Here is a 17576-nt window from a genome sequence, read left to right on the forward strand (position 1 = left end):
AATCACCATGAATACATAGAAAACTATCAAAAGATAGTTAAGAATACAGCCATGTTTGAAAAATCGCTAGGCAGTAGGTGTAGAGGAGTAATCGGGGCCTAGGCCTAGGCGTTTCTTTTTCTTTCTTTTTTTCATTTATAATTTAGGTTCCAACCAGGCAGACCATACTACATATTCAACAACACCCAATTTACCTTGCCTGCTAAATTGTCCTCAGAAATTATTACAAATATATAGAATACCTTTCCCTATATATCAATCGTCTGACGAGACGCTAGCATTGGCAGATCGAGACCAATATTCCTTAACAAGCTGCCCAAATAGTGAGCCCTCATTATTCATCAGCTTCATTGGCTCATCATACTCTACCAATTTCCCTGTCCATGTATATTTGTAAAATTAGCAACCAAACTACATAAATGAAACAACAAAATTCTTGGTGCAAGAGCTTGGGTTATGATCCAATGCTTGCTTACCATCACCAATAGCAAGCACCTTAGTGCAGTCCATCACAGTCGGTATCCTATGAGCCACTGTTATCACAGTGCAGTCTGCAAATTCTGTTGTTATAGTTTTCTGGAGAATATAGTCTGTTGCATTGTCCATTGATGCAGTGGCTTCATCGAGTACTAATATTCGGCTTCTCTTCAATAAAGCACGTCCCAAACAAAATAGTTGCCGCTGTCCCATGCTCCAGTTTGTTCCATCTTGTACAACTGCAATCCAGGTTTTTAGTTGTTGTTTTACAGACAATGAAAAACACTCCTAGATACACAGTTTCTTACCTAAAGAATCTAGGCCCTCTTCTTTTACTCGAATGGCGTCTCGTAACTGACATTTCTCAAGAACCTTTTAGACATAGATTGGATGATAAGTTTAAGTCAGTAAAAGGAAGTCAGATTATTAGTATGTTAGTAACTGATTAATGTTGTTAAACCTTCAATTAAGATTCAGAGAGCTCTATTATCTTACAAGTGTACATCCTAATATCCAAAACTTAAGTTATTAACAATCAGCATAGACAAGCAAAAACTTTACCTCCCATATTTCATAATCAGTATGCTCTGATAAGGGGTCTAGATTGAATCTCACAGACCCATTGAATAGTGTTGGATCTTGCGGGATGATCCCGAAACGCGATCTTAAATCATGAAGTCCAATCTTACAAATGTCATAATCATCCACAATGACCCTTCCGTCTGTAGGCTCTACCAGACGAAACAAAACGCTGATAAGAGTTGTCTTTCCACTTCCAGTCCGGCCAACAATCCCCATTTTGTACCCTCCTTCAATTATGCAATTTATCCCACGAAGAACTAGTGGAGCATTTGGCCTATATCTTACCTGCATGCATAGTTTCATTCAATATCATACACAAGCACCATTGTTCAGAGAGTTACACTCTTTAGTATATCTTTCTCATACTAACCTTTAAATCACGTATTTCCACTTTACCCGCAGTAGGCCAATTGTCGGCAGGTCTGTTTTCATCTATTACTTCTGGAGCCTCACTAGGAATATGCATGTATTGTTCTATCCTTTCTACAGAAATCATTGAATTTTCTAGCATGCATTGGTATTGGACAGAAATTGCTAGGAATACATTTAATGAGAGACCATATGACAGTGCCATCCCAATAAAACCTGTAAAAAGTTTAAGGAAAATGTTAGACAATAGATAATATAGATGGTTACATGAAATCAATTTCAGGCACAAGAAATTGATGGTGGAAGCAACCAGAGGAAGAGGCGTCAAAATGAATCAAAGAAATGGCAAGGGCTGAGGCTGAGAGAACGATAGCACATAGAAATTCAAGACGTTCGATCAGCCACTCATTCGCTGAAAATCTGCTGAAGTCAGCACTAGCATTTGCATCAATTAAATCCAAGTTTTTAGAGAAGAACTGGTCCTCCTCGCCAAAAGCTCTGATTGTCAAGGCTCCAGCAATGGATTCGGCAAGGTGGCTTGCAAGTGCAGACTTTGTCGTGCCATTCATTCGCATTAACTCTTTTGCAGAAGCAAAGTAGTAATTCTATTGTAGAAAAGAAAATCAAATAGAAGATTTGTTGTTTAGGAAAGGCAAAGTACATCTGTCAAAGAACGAAACAAGATGGTTGGTTTAAATGTATTACCTGAAGTAGTACAGTAACATAAATTATTGGAATAATCAGAAACACGATTGGCCAAGTGATAGAAACCAATACTAAAAATATGCTGTATGTCATCAAAGTTGCCCCAACAGAAATTCCTAACTTGAAAGCTACTTCAAGGTCGATGATATTCATATCAGTAGATACCTACACAAAATAGCCATGCAAATGTAAGTTCCATTAGGGTACTTCACAGTAGAACATTCAAAGCCTTTTTTGTGTGTGGAAATTCTTAAGTCTTACCCGACTAAGTACCCTTCCTATGGGTGTTGAGTCATAAAACAGCATTGGTGCTCGGAAAAGAGAGTTCAGTAGTGTATCAAAAATGGACTTGGATGCACCGCATCCTAAGTTAACTAGAAAGAAGAATCGAAGAAACAAAGCGAATGACATGATACACATGATCAGAGAATAAAAAGCAAATAGTTTGACTCTCGATACGCTATAATCCTGAAGCTTGGCAGCCAACCAATACGATTGAATTAATTGCCCAAGTATGAATATCACATGGACAAAAATTGACGAGAAGAAGTGCAAAAATCCCTTGCTCTGCTTCAAATACTGAATATATGGCCTGAAACCAGTGTCTCCTGTTTCTTTTTCTTCTTTCTTAATCAATTGATCCCCAGAAGATTCTTTTTGCGGTACCCTAGTTTGAACTTTCTCAATCTCTTCAATAGAGGAGTTATGTTTTCTTTTAGAAGCATATTCAACTTGCCTCTCACACCCAGCAGTGTCATTGTGTGCATTGACCAGGTCTTGGAACTCTTGACAAGAAGTCAGCAACTCTTTATAAGGAGCTGCTTTTAAAATTTTCCCTGCAGACATCAACTGTGAAGAAAAAAATGTATTACCTGAACTAGTTCTACTGAAATATGAGATTCAGCTGGCAGATCAAAATCATATAAAAAATGTTAGCATGTTTATAACCTACCAAAATGGAATTAAATGATGGAAGGAAGTCTACTTGGTGTGTCACAAGCAAAACTGTCTTCTCCGACAGAGCTCCTATGATATATTCCTGAAAAACTTTCATATTAGCTTTCACTAGAGAAAAGAGACAAAACCATTACAAGTTTGAGATGCAAATTATGAATTACATTAAATAAGCTGGTTGCAGTATGGGCATCAACTGCACTGAATGGGTCATCCAAGAGGTAGACATCAGCGTTTTGATAGAGTGCGCGGGCAAGTTGAATGCGCTGCTTCTGCCCACCACTTAGATTCACACCTCTTTCTCCTATCTGAGTGAGATCATGGAATGGAAGCATCTCAAGGTCCTTCAATAGAGAGCACTTCTCAAGTGTTTCTTGGTATCTAACATGATCCATGACAGACCCAAACAGAATATTTTCTTGTATAGTTCCTGTTTGGATCCATGCAGACTGGGCAACATACGCTATCTTCCCATATACTTGAACCTGTAAAGTATGGCAGACAGAAACTTTACTAGTAAGACTTTCCCATCTAAAGTAGTTTAATAAATTGTTTAGAAGTGAAATGATTACTTACAATGCCATTGATGCGTGGAACTTCTCCAAGAATTGCAGCTAAAAGGGTTGATTTACCTGAGCCAACCTCTCCACAAATTGCTACTTTTTCTCCTGGTTTAACCACCAAATTAATGTTCCTTAATGTGGCCTTTTTAGCACTAGTGTCCCATGAAATTTCAGAAGATCTAATAAGAATTGAATGCTCAAATTCTACGCCAATGCTCTCTTTCCTTGTTTGTCTGTGCTCCAGCTCTGGTGCATCAAGGAAGTTCACAATCCGAGATAATGAAACCTTTGCTTCAATAAATGCTCCAAAAACATCTGAAATCAGCCTAATTGGCTCCTGAACATTACGCAAAGTTGCTAGAAATGTGAAAACATTACTAGCAGATAGTTCAAATCCGAGGAAATAGCATGTCCAAAAGGTTACAGCTGATACTAAAATAGGACTTGACCAAAATACTGCCAAATGATATCCCTTTTGTGACAATACTTGAGATATCAACTTTAGTTCATCCGCTCTTAACCCTTCTATGACATTCTTAAATTTTTTTTCCCAGGAATACAGCTTCAAGATCTTCATATTTGAAAGTGCTTCTGAAATGGCCTTCAGCCTCCTATTTTGTGCCACCATGAACTTCGTTTGATACTCATGCTGCAACTTGGCCAATGGAGAGCTTGCCAGCACACTCAATATGAGTACAATTAGAGCTGAAACAATTGCCAACCCCACTGAGAAGTAAACAATAAGTAATGAAAGGCATAGTTGAAGGCTTGTGGTCCACATCTGATGAAACCAGTATGGAAATTCACCAATTCTGTAAGCATCCACTGTGACATAATTCACCATCTCACCAGGCGAATGAGCCATCTTCGCAGAATTCGAGAGTCGCAGTTGCTTCTGATATATTGCAGCTGACACCAATGATCTCACTTGGAGCCCGATCAGTCTAGTTTTAAAGTACCACTGCCTCTCCGACAGTGATTCCAAGATTTTCACAATGAAGAGAGCAAGAGTCAGTGCATAACCCTCATATTTAAAAGCTGCATTGCCTTCAACAATCTTAATGAAGGCCATGAGAAACAGCGGACTGCTTGTGGTTGTGAGAATCTTGATCAGTGCGTATAGCCCAGAAATAAAAAATTCTCTCCTCTGGCAATAAAAGATTATGGACAAAATAGAAGGGGTATCAGATGAACCTCCTTCCTTCCTTTTGTTCAATTGCTCCATAAATTTTAAGTACCATGTTCGAGCTTGATCAGCCTGTCGCAATAGTGGAATATCTTCATCCTCAAGAATCTTTTGCTTACCTTTCTTCATTAAGGGATTCAGCCACCAAAATGTCATTGTGCTAAATAACCCTGCTTTTTCAAAAGGAGTTACATTGCCATTTGAACTGATATCATCTTTGACATCTGATTCTGCGCCTTGCAAAGGTGTGTAGAAAGCATCATCATGGGTTTGTGGATCACCTTTTGTATCCTGAAATGCACTAAAGAGCAAAAGGATTGATCCTGGGAAATAACAAATGTTTAAAACAATCTTCACCGATATTGCCTCATTTACAAAAGCTTGCCAAATAGCCGAACTACAAAGAAAAACCGCAATCAAGAAAGCGAGAATTGAACAAACTTTCGTTGTCGAAATATGTGAAGGGTTTGGCTTCTTTAGGCTTATGGTAAAAGCCAGAAGCAGCCATGTGAACCCTTGACATAAAAATACTAGCCATCCATGGAGAGGTATAATCGACTGATCTGTATTTACTTTCTTGTTGATTGTCCATACCCCAAAACTGAAGTATGCCAAAGCCAAAGCAGCATTAAAAGTAGCTGAGATTATTGACACTGGAGAGAAGGTTGAGTGTGGTGGAGCTATAATCTTCTTTGAAAATGTTTTATAAATGAGCATACAAAACAAGATGAATAGAAGCAAGATATCAGCTGCAATGACCAAAGTATTGTTGATACATGAATCTGGATTGGTAAGGGCTAAAAAGCCAGTTGAACACTCAGAATTATTGCAGAGCAATAAGCTCCAGAGACCCCCACATGTTGTTTCTCGGCGAGGTGGAAAATCTGCACAATTACAAAGGAAAAATATTGGAAAGGAAAAATGGATCGGTTTCTTAAATTCAAGGTTCTAAGCAGATCTATGCTAGAGTAGTCTACAGACACTGAGATTAAAGTGCATGAGATAGATCTGAAAAACAAGAAACTATTGCATTTCATTTCGTGGTTGAACAACTGAGATCATACTATCAATGTAGTTAAAGGTCACTCTGTATCATGCTTTACGTGAACGTACGTTTCTTACACAGGGTACAAATATGAACTGGCATATATAATCAAAACGTAATTATGTAACAAGAGTAGTGACATATAGAAGACAAACATTAGAGCCTTCCCATAAGAATTTTTTTCCGAAAATTGGGTGCAAATGAAGCTATATTATATACCATCAAGTGAAAAGAACACCATTCAAAAACCAAACATCTGTGTCAAGCTACAGAATCACAACATTTAGTAAAATAAGATTGCAGTGTCCCATATCATTCAAGAAACATGCATTAAAAACAAAAACAAAAAATCTTACAGTGGATAAGCTCACTAACAAATCAGCCTCCTGTTCTAACTTGCTCTTGAAGTCCCCCGCTGTAGCTTGTCATGCATAAAACCTGTCTTTAAAATACTATCAAAGAAGGGGGTGATATGTCAAAGGCAATGTCGAAAAGAAAAAAAAAAAAAAGTTAGCCAAGGGCACGCCAAACTCATTACTCACTTTTGTGTACGATGTCCTACCTCAGTGCAAGTTTGACCTTTTTGACTTCTCAGCAGCACATGGTGAAGTTAAAGTACAACGTTCTTTGGGTTTTCGTTTTCATAGTTTCCAAAAGAATGATTTTTGTACTATGGCTGGTGAATTCATGTGAGGTGTCTGTGTTCTTTTTTTTCTGTCATGTAATTATTACAAAATCGAGTGGACTAAATTTACCTCATGTATATTATAAAGCATAGAAGATGTAACATATAGAAGGGTGTTTGGATAATCTATTGAAAAAAGTATAACCTAAACCCTAAATCCGACATTATTAAGTATAACCTATTGAATAATATATAGAATATGTAAAGAGGTCTTTACCCTTATTGAATAAACATTTAGGGGTAAATGCGCCTTTTTATGTTGGTTTTATTTCCCTCGCCAAGTAGTTGCAGACCAGCCCAATAGGTCATTTACCCCTAAATTTAACGAAAATTTTGACAGAAGAGACTACAGGACTATAACTGCTAACGAAACTGAAGTTTAAGGACCACGGGAATGATTTTGAAAATTGAGGGACCAAAATGAGAATCAGGCCAAAATTCAAGGATCATTGGACCTAAAAATCTTTTTTGGAAGAACATGGGTTGGTTTTAATTGATCAAGAGAGAATGAATGTTTTTTGCATAAGTGGTCCCGTGTGTGGGGTTAGTTTTTATTTTTTATTTTTTATTAGTAAGACATGCGGGGTAGGTTTGTTAGTGAGATTTTAATTGACTGGGATGGGGATGTCACGTGGGAGGAATTATAGAATAGTACGGATGTACCACGTCAGCGTATGATACTCCCATTCAAATTTCGACATGTGTCCATTTTTAAAAAGAAATTAATTACTTTATTACACCTGCACTTACTTAACTTTTATCTTTTAAAATAAAAAAGAAAGAAAGAAAGAATTTTCCAACCCTTCGTCCCCAACCCAAACACCCATCACCCCCAACCTGTGCCACCCCTATCCTTGCTCTTCCTCTTCAAAATCGAATGCTCAGCAGACAATTGACCTAGAATCCGATTTTGAACCCAAGTCTTTTATTAGCCAAATCAAATTGAAGAAGATTGTCCTCCAATTGATGCGCTCTGATCACAATGGCAGCACCTTGGGTTACTTGGGCACAGCCCAGCATCCACAAAATCCCAAATACAACACATATTTGCGCACTTGCACCATTGAATTTGCTACCAACACACCCTCTAGTACACTCTCACTCTGCAACACAAAATCAATGGAAGGCACAACCGATGTGGATTGAGTTGAAGTATACTCTGAAAGGTGCTACAGACACCACCCTAGGAATTTGAGCATGGAGTAGCTTCAGAAATGCAAGGGGTCCACAGGAAGAGCAAGGGAGAGGGGTGGCGCAGGTTTGAGTTGGAGATGGAGGGTTGGAAAATTCTTTAATTTTATTTTAAAAGATTTTTCTAATTTTATTTTAAAAGATAAAAGTTAAGTAAGTCTAGGTGTAATAAAGTAATTAATTTCTTTTTAGAAATGGACACATGTCGAAATTTGAATGGGAGTATCATACGCTGACGTGGTACATCTGTACTATTCTATAATTTCTCGTCACGTGGGTTGTGGTATTATTTTAATCTACAAAATAATCAACCTACTACAGCTCAGATTAGCTTGAACGTAGGACCGACCTGCTGTAATACATTAGATTAACATGGCTGTTGTCTAAAATTAGCCCGCACACCACTTTGCTTAGTTGCCCTGGGCTACTTACCCAGCCTCAAGTCTCTTTTTGAGACATTTTGTCAAACATCTTACTCTCATGGCAGTCATATTCAAGGAGAACATCAAAGGAAAGTTGGGAAATTTCATGTTGAGTAATAATACAGAATGGGAGCAATTACATACACTTGCTCTAGCGTGGATCCGCCAGTGATTGGGAGTCCCATGTGTCCTATTAAATGTAGGGCTGGACCTATGAATATGGAAGGGGGGAATCAAACACAAGATTTTGTGTACAAAGATAAATTCTCTTAATCACTTGAGCTACACTTTTTACTTTAAAATAACTCTTGAATATTAATTTTTGTAGAAGAAAGCTGGATTTGAGCCATGTACTAATCCCGCCAAGACCTTTTAATAAAGGGTGCTCCGAAATCACCCTAAAATAACCTCATGCACCAATTCACTGGCTTTCACATAACATCATAGCCATATGTAACATTTTTCTTTGGTTAATGATTTATGATCTCTTCCATGTTACAACTTACAAGAAAAGCATGTTCAACATCTCCAATCATTTTCTATTTTGGCCCATTTTGTTCAAGTATGGACCAATATGGTCTGGTTGGTTGGCATGAGAATTAAGATGAGAATTAACACATGTTACACCAAGACCCAAAAAAAGAAGATTGAGAAGTAACATTATATGTTTTAAGAGTTATTTACACTAACACTCTTGAGGTTTTCGGTGTTTGCACAAAATCCCTGAGATTTTAAAAATTGCACGAACACCCCCTTAGGTCTTAAATTGTTTTCACAAAACCCCTTTCCTCTGATTTTTTTTTTTTTTTTGAATGTAGAATCAATGAAAAGAGGTTTTGTGAAAACAAATTAAAACTTTAGAAATTTAGTGAAATACCCATTCCTAGACATAAAACTATAAATATACCCTATACCATTCAATATATATAAACACACCCAAAAAAAACCCAAAACTGACAGCTGTTACCTTTTTTAATTTAATTAGATAAATGAAATACCTTTATTACCCATTTAGTATTAAATTAGTTTATTTGAAAAATTTTGGGCGCTCTCTCTCTCATCTCAATCTGTTCGCTCTCGTCTCTCTGCGTTCGCTCCCGTCTCTCTCCAGCGATCTTGGTGCTCCGGCCACAGCCAGCCGTGAGACTGGTCAGAAAAGGACCGGCCAGGGCCGACGATCAAGTCTGGGCTAAAGCCCAGCCACATCAGCCACTCACGACGCCGCTGCGAGCTCGGAAAGGTCTGTGGATTTCGAGTTTTTCGACGTCATTTCCGGCGACTTCGGCGATTGTTTCCGTCAATCGAGGTATGAAACTTCATCTACTTTTCGTGCTCTAGTTGTTTATGTATGTGGTTATGATAGATTTTGGAGTTTTGGAAATTAATCAATACACCCTAGATTGTGGTGTTTATGTATATGCAATTGTAGATCCAATTCTTCTTGATTTTATATGTTTATTTTTGTTATTGCCGATTTGGAGGCAAGCTATTGGATTTTATGATTTCGTTCTAATTTGTATTTAGATATTCGTTTGAGTTTTAAATTGTGATTTTAGTTTCTTTTTGTTTATAATTTGGATTGATTTCATATTCGGTTTGGTTGTGGATTTGTTGTTTGAGCTGTGGTTAGAAATTTGTGATATTCGATTTGGTTTTCATATTAATTGAGGTATGCTTTTTCAGTTGAATTTGAGTATATTCGTGTTTTTTCTGTTTTTCAGTGTAAAGTTCCAGTATAGGGTAGTAACACTGCTTGTTTGCTATGAAATCCTATTTCTAATGCATGTCTACCACTGTAAAGTTCCAGTATAGGGTAATAACACTGCTTGTTTGCTATGAAATCCTATTTCTAATGCATATCTACCACTGTAAAGTTCCAGTATAGGGTAATAACACTGTTTTTTTGCTATGAAATCCTATTTATAATGCATATCTACCACTTTACAATCCTATTTCTAATGCATATCTACCACTGTAAAGTTCCAGTATAGGGTAATAACACTGCTTGTTTGCTATGAAATCCTATTTCTAATGCATATCTACCACTGTAAAGTTCTAGTATAGGGTAATAACACTGCTTGTTTGCTATGAAATCCTATTTTCTAATGCATATCTACCACTGTGAAGTTCCAGTATAGGGTAATAACACTGCTTTTTTGCTATAAAATCGTATTTGTAATGCACGTCTACCACTGTTAAGTTCCAGTCTAGGGTAATAACACTGCTTGTTTGCTATGAAATCCTATTTCTAATGCACGTCTACTAGTGTTATTACCACATACTGGAACTCTACAGTGGTAGACATGCATTACAAATAGGATTTCAGAGGAAACAAGCAGTATTAATACCCTATACTGGAACTTTACAGTGCTAGACGTGCATCAGAAATAGGATTTCAGAGGAAACAAGCAGTGTTATTACCCTATACTGGAACTTTACAGCCATTAATCAGAAATTTCAGTAAACTAGCGACTAAAATAATAATAGTAAATGTCTGAAATTTCAGTATAGGTTTGGTTTGTAAATGTCTTACCTTTGAATCGTTTTCTTGTTGAAATTATTCTCTGAAATTTTGTCTTGGTTTTGTAGGTGAGGTCAGTGTGTGGTGTTTGTTTTTGAAAGTATATCAAGCTTGGTTGTGGTTATGGAGTTTCGGTTTCGAGAGATGAAGAAGACGCTTTGATGAAGACGATGACTGAAGGGACGTTTGGCAAAGATGGTTAATTGAAGTTGCTGGAAGTTACGGTTTTGTTTTCCATTTTTTTGGATAAAAGTTACGGTTTTCTAGATGGTTAAAATGTTTGGGCTTGTTTATAAATTTGGGTTGGGTTGATTTTGGGTGTCTTTTGAGTTTTTTTCTGTTGGGCTTATAAGTGGCAGCCTTGTAATATTGTTCACCCCTTTTTGTGTTTAGTACCTGTGATGGTAGGGTAAAGTTCCCCATTAATCCAAAGACCATGGTTGGTCAATAAATTAACTTTCTTTGTGTGTCGAGCGTGCCACCGTTAGCAATTTTTCAATTCTAACAGACTTGAGAGTAAAAAATAACTTGCGCCCCTGTTCGGTTCATTTTTACACATGATTTTTCATGTTATTCACCCACTATTTTGAGTTAGTTCTTGACATTTTATAGCTTTTTACTTCCTTTTTGTGTTTTCTTAGATTTTACCTTGGTTGGAATGAAAATGAGCTAAAAGTGCATTATTGGTTATAAACTTTGTTTTTGTTCATTTTCGTAGGTCAACTTCTTGGCCTGGGTTCAGCATGCTCTGGTGCTCGGATGAGGTCACGATCTTCATGAGACTTGTTCCAATGGATGTTAACTACAACATATCCAAATTTGAGCTCCATTGGACAAGTATTGCCTATCCAACCAATCCAGCATGTTACCACAGCTCTGAAATCCGAATTTGGCCAGCTTTTACCTCCTTTGTGTTATCTTGATTTTCTTGTTACCATAACTCTTGGTAACAAGAAGTTACCTTAGCTTTGAGATATTTTCTGAAGCAATTGGCATCTTATTGAGGACAAAGCTTCATCATGGCAAGGGGACAATGGGCTAAGGCTTTATCAAAGGTGGTAGTTTAATATTAAAAGGTAAAAGCTGGAAAGGAGGAGAGAGGGAAGCAAAGGAATGGCAATCTGAAGTTGGGGAGCCTTTTGAACGTGGGGGGAGGAAGTCATTGAAGAGAATACACAGAGGAGAGCAGATTTTGGAGAGCTTGGAGCTTGGAGAAAGCCAAGGTGCAGCCAAGCTAAGTGGAGAAGAAAGCTTCCACCATTGATGACCTTGAAGCTTTCATCATCTTCTCAAAATCTGTAAACTCTTTCTAATTTTATTTTGAATTTGTATTTGGAATGAGTATGAGCAACTAAACTCCATAGCTAGGGCTTAGGTTGAAGCCCTAAACATGATTACCTTATTGTTTTGATGCTTGAGTGTATGAATTTCTAGATATTGTTGATGAATTCCAATTCACCAAATTAATCTATCCTTGATGTGTGTTTTTCCTTGGTTGGCCATCTTTGAAAGCATGCTTCTTGAGATTGTTGGGATTATGTGTATCTTCATGTTATCCTAAGCAATAAATGGATGAAGTAAGAATCATCCATGTGAATTGGTTTCTTGAATACCTAATGTAAACACCATGCTATTGGGGTTCTTGTGATGTTCATATTCTCTTTGAACTTAATGGGTTTTTCTTGTAATTGAATCAAAGTACTAAGCACACCTAGATTCGATTATAGGGAAGGCACAAGTATTGTAGCACTCGTACTGCACTTTACGTACATTAGAGAGAATCAATGCGTCTTGAGCCACTCGTACTGGTCTTGATTGCGAACATCTTCATCAACACGTTTAGAGTTCATCACTTGAGTATTCATGAACATTGGTAGAATTGTTTAGGGTGGATTCCGAAACCCTAGTGTTTGTTACATCTTGATTCCACTCTTTGATAATTCATCTCTGCCTTTCTTATTCAATTTTAAAGTCCATTTACTTTCATGCAATAGAAATAGGTCACTTCAAACAAATCAAACCCCCCCCCCCCCAAATGTGTGTGTGAGTTGCGTGTTTGACACGTTATGTGTCTTTGTTACTAAATTTTATCTATTTCCGTAATTGTTTTGGACTTTTGGTCCGCGTTGTGTTCTTGAATTTTCTGTGCTGAATCCAACCGTATAAAGAACGTGAATTTTGGACGTACGGTTGGAAAGTTATAGGCAAAACATTGGACAGAGGTCGAAACTGAAAAACAGAGAATTCGACTCTGCCCAAAAACGACCGGTCGCTTTTACCTGACGACCGGTCTCTTTTCACGTCAAAACAGAGAATTTCGACTCTGCCCAAAAACGACCGGTCGCTTTTCACGTCAAAATTTGAGTTTCGACTCTGCCCAAAAACGACCGGTCGCTTTTACCTAACGACCGGTCGCCAGACCAAAAACGACCGGTCGCTCTTACCTCACGACCGGTCGCTGGTCACTGTTCACAGCACATTTCCTTTTTTTTGTGTTTTGTTTGTTTCTTTTACATTTCTTTACTTTCTTTTTAGTTTTAAATTTGCATTTTTGCATTGTGGTGTGTTAGTTGAGTGTTCTCTTTGTACTCGAATTAGAACTTATAGGCAACCGACAAGTTCTTCATGGGATCGACCCCGTACTTACATAATCTATACTTCGATAGATTCGTGCACTTGCGGGTATTTTTAATTGGTTGTTTGCACATTAAATTGTGTCCTTTTAGGAATGCAACAGCCCCAAGCTATTGACTGTGAACAAACGATTGTGAATTTGGGTGAGGAATATTTCCCAAGTAAGTTCTTTTCTATGCCTTAGATTGGTAAGGACTTCATAATTTATCTAAATAAAACTGGGAAGTGAAGCAAAAATACATGTGTTTGAAAATAAAAACAAGTTCAAGGAGAACTGTTTGAAATACAGTAAATAAAAGGAACTGCTGAGTCCGGAAATACATCAAAATATTGGACTTCGAATTCTGCCTGAAATGCCATTTCTGAGGCTATTTTGGTCAGGCTGTACTGCACTGGATTGTGTGGCTGGACTGGATTGGCTGCACCTTCAGCTAAAAAATATTAGCTGGAAATCGATACCAATGTTGAAATTGGCAGAGCTATGATCAAGTTGAGTTGTGAGTGGCTGGGAATTCTGAGTAGAATCTCAAGGATAGCTTTGAAGGTCCTTGGTACCTTTGTTGGCTTTGCTTCTATTGAAGGCTAGAATGATCAGTGAACTGATTGTTTTGCCCTTGGCAGTTTTGATTGTTTGATTGGTTGATTTGGTGTCTTTGATGCGTTCACCCTCTCTTCATATTTATAGGAAATATTGAACGTGAGTGGGTGTGGGTGGCTTATTTTTGCCAGATCAATTCGGGCTGATGAGCACTTAGAAACCATCATTCTTCATCATTCCATTTTTTGCTTTTTCTCCTATGGCCTGCGCATTTTGAGGAGAAAACATTATCTTTGAATATACAATCTCCTGGTGGTACCTAGTGGCAAGGCTTTTCCAGAAATGTCTTCTCTTTCTTCACGTACGCATGTCCCTGTTATCTTTTTGGTTGAATTTGCTGACTTTTCAAAAGGTGTTGCACATGGGTTCTAATCATTTTGTTTTGTTCCTTTTGAATTGTATAAACCAAAGGTTGGTTTTCCTGAAGCCCATTTCTATTCAGCTTGATCTTGATTCATTTCGGGTGGGGCTTCTTTGGATTTTGGGCTCTCGGGATCCGAAATCTCTTGGGCTTGATTTCTGTCTTTTCTTTCTGGGCCTTAAATGACAGGCCCGATGTTTCTTGGCCCAATTTCCAAGAATGTTGATGACTGGCTTGAATGAAGAGTTTTGGCAAAAAAAGTGCAAATTTTGGTACAAACAATGCCCCCGAGTTTTTTATGAATTTGGGCAAAAATTCATGAAAAAGTATAGCTTTAGCAAAATTTGCCTATTAGTATGTGGATGGATGGCCATATGAAAGTAGAATTTGATGCTAATTTTGACAATATGCCCCCGAATCTCCGTGAATTCAAGCAATCCTACCACAATTATGGTGCTATTCGCCCATTTTTGCGTGTTTCGAGACCATTTTGACCCTGTTCTGGCTGTTTTGGCAGTGTTTTGGCTCAGTTCTGGTTGTTTTGGCAGTGTTTTGGCTCAGTTCTGGCTGTTCTGCCATCAATTCTAGCTGAATTTACAACTCTGCCACCAGTTCTGGCTGAAATTACGATTCTGCCACCAATTCTGGCTGAATTTACAACTCTGCCATCAATTCTGGCTGAATTTACAACTCTGCCATCAATTCTTGCTGAAATTGCAATTCTGCCACCAGTTCTGCCTGAAAATTACAATTCTGCCACCAATTCTGGCTGAAATTGCAATTCTGCCACCAATTCTGACTTGAAAATTACAATTCTGCCACCAATTCTGGCTGAAATTGTAATTCTGCCACCAATTTTAGCTGAAATTGCAATTCTGCCACCAAGTTTTGCCTGAAAATTACAATTCTGCCACCAATTCTGGCTGAATTTATTCATTAGTTTAGCTAAAATAGAGCACTCAAACCTTGCACCATAGGGGGAGGCCAACCATGTTTCACTCCAAGCCTTGATTTTTTTGCATTTTCAACATGAATCTCATGTTTTTGTAGGCCATGAAGTGATTTAGCAAGAAGAGTGGTGGAATTTTCTTGCTCATTGGGCTCCGAATAAGATGAATTCTCTTGCCCCCCAAGTATGGTTATATTTTGGCCAATCATGGCCTTACTTTCCAACATAGCCGTTGGTGGCCTTGACAAATTGGCTTTGTCACCCATAATCATGTCAATCATTGAATTTTCTATTTCAACCATATTTTGGTCTTCATAGAAAATAATTTGTGGGTCTTCCCCCCTTGGTTTTTCATCACATTTTCCTTCTTGAATCACCAAACATTCCACAATTTCTTGTTTTTCAACGACTAGAGGAATTGGTGACTCACTTGAAGGAGAAACCTCATCACTTTTTGGCTCTTGAATCACCAAAGTTTTCTCCATTTTTTCTTCCAAAATTGGGAAAATTTGTGACTCACTACCAATGGATAATGAGTTGATCCTGATTTTGTTTTCTTTCCTCTTTCGATGGTGCTTTTGCCGAGCCTTATCCTCCTCCTTTCTGAACTCTTTAAATTCTTTTTGGAGCTCTTTTAATTCTTTTTGGCGTATTTTCCATTGTTCAGTCAACTGGGTGAGGGCTCCATGGATTTTGATCATGACTTCTAACTTTTTTGTACGCCTTTGGGTTTTAGCTCTTTCTTCATGAATAGCATCAACATTATACATGTTGGAACCAAAATTTGGTTTCACATGTATTATGCTTGAATTTTTATGGAGCTTCTTTGAAACATGGCTAGAAGTAGAATGACATATTGGCTTTTGTTGGCTACTAGAACCACAAAATGGCTCTTTGTAACCATTAAAATAAGTTTGATCATCATAATTTTCATCACCATAATTTGGCAAATAATCATAATGATTAAAACCATATTCATAGCCACCATGTTGGTTATACTCAACATTACTAATGTTGTAATAATAACCTTGGCTTCCTCCACTACTTGAATAAGTATCTTGAATACATGGAGGTTGTTCCTTACAACCTTGTGGGCTTTTATTCTTTTCAGGAGAATAACTTGTGATGTCCTGGTTGTCTGAGCAAGCTAATTTGTAGCCATCTTGGCTATTATTCCTTTCAGAATAATAACTTTCACTACTCTGGCTATATGACATGTACCCAAGTTGGCTATTATTCTTTTCAGAATAATAACTTTGGTTATTTTGGCAACCTAGATAAGACCTGTAACCCTGTTCGCCATTTGGCTCATGCTGAATTTGCCACTCATCGCTATCTTCCGAATCATAGTCATCGTAATCCATGCTTCAATGTCCTACCATGATAACCTGTATTTCCAAGCTTGCACTTCCAATATTCATACACCAACAAAATTGTCGGTAATATGCTTATTTAGAAGTCCCACTGGGCGTGCCAAATTGTTCACCCCTTTTTGTGTTTAGTACCTGTGATGGTAGGGTAAAGTTCCCCATTAATCCAAAGACCATGGTTGGTCAATAAATTAACTTTCTTTGTGTGTCGAGCGTGCCACCGTTAGCAATTTTTCAATTCTAACAGACTTGAGAGTAAAAAATAACTTGCGCCCCAAGCTATTGACTGTGAACAAACGATTGTGAATTTGGATGAGGAATATCTCCCAAGTAAGTTCTTTTCTATGCCTTAGATTGGTAAGGACTTCATAATTTATCTAAATAAAACTGGGAAGTGAAGCAAAAATACATGTGTTTGAAAATAAAAACAAGTTCAAGGAGAACTGTTTGAAATATAGTAAATAAAAGGAACTGCTGAGTCCGGAAATACATCAAAATATTGGACTTCGAATTCTGCCTGAAATGCCATTTCTGAGGCTATTTTGGTCAGGCTGTACTGCACTGGATTGTGTGGCTGGACTGGATTGGCTGCACCTTCAGCTAAAAAATATTAGCTGGAAATCGATACCAATGTTGAAATTGGCAGAGCTATGATCAAGTTGAGTTGTGAGTGGCTGGGAATTCTGAGCAGAATCTCAAGGATAGCTTTGAAGGTCCTTGGTACCTTTGTTGGCTTTGCTTCTATTGAAGGCTAGAATGATCAGTGAACTGATTGTTTTGCCCTTGGCAGTTTTGATTGTTTGATTGGTTGATTTGGTGTCTTTGATGCGTTCACCCTCTCTTCATATTTATAGGAAATATTGAACGTGAGTGGGTGTGGGTGGCTTATTTTTGCCAGATCAATTCGGGCTGATGAGCACTTAGAAACCATCATTCTTCATCATTCCATTTTTTGCTTTTTCTC

The 17576-nt window shown here is 37.8% G+C and overlaps 1 protein-coding gene across 1 annotated transcript; it reads right to left on the reverse strand.

Moving 5' to 3' along the window:
- Positions 1-5714, reverse strand: LOC110762227 (ABC transporter C family member 10-like). The gene is made up of 11 exons (XM_021964836.2): positions 3664-5714; positions 3252-3572; positions 3086-3172; positions 2395-2982; positions 2134-2298; positions 1739-2033; positions 1430-1644; positions 1039-1344; positions 786-849; positions 477-716; positions 1-377 (listed from the first exon to the last, which is right to left on the reverse strand). The coding sequence occupies exons 1-11, from the start codon at positions 5551-5553 to the stop codon at positions 256-258; spliced, it is 4293 nt and encodes a 1430-aa protein (XP_021820528.2). The 5' UTR covers positions 5554-5714; the 3' UTR covers positions 1-255.
- Positions 5715-17576: the final 11862 nt, after the last annotated feature.

This window comes from Prunus avium, chromosome 5, assembly GCF_965620075.1.
Source record: "Prunus avium chromosome 5, drPruAviu1.hap1.1, whole genome shotgun sequence".
Classification (NCBI taxonomy): Eukaryota; Viridiplantae; Streptophyta; class Magnoliopsida; order Rosales; family Rosaceae; genus Prunus; species Prunus avium.

Coding starts and splice junctions, on each gene's coding strand:
- LOC110762227 (XM_021964836.2), bottom strand. CDS start 5,553: ATGCTCATTTATAAAACATTTTCAAAGAAGATTATAGCTCCACCACAC. Junction 1,645..1,738: donor TTTTGACGCCTCTTCCTCTG/GTTGCTTCCACC, acceptor AACTTTTTACAG/GTTTTATTGGGATGGCACTG. Junction 1,345..1,429: donor TGGAAATACGTGATTTAAAG/GTTAGTATGAGA, acceptor CTATGCATGCAG/GTAAGATATAGGCCAAATGC.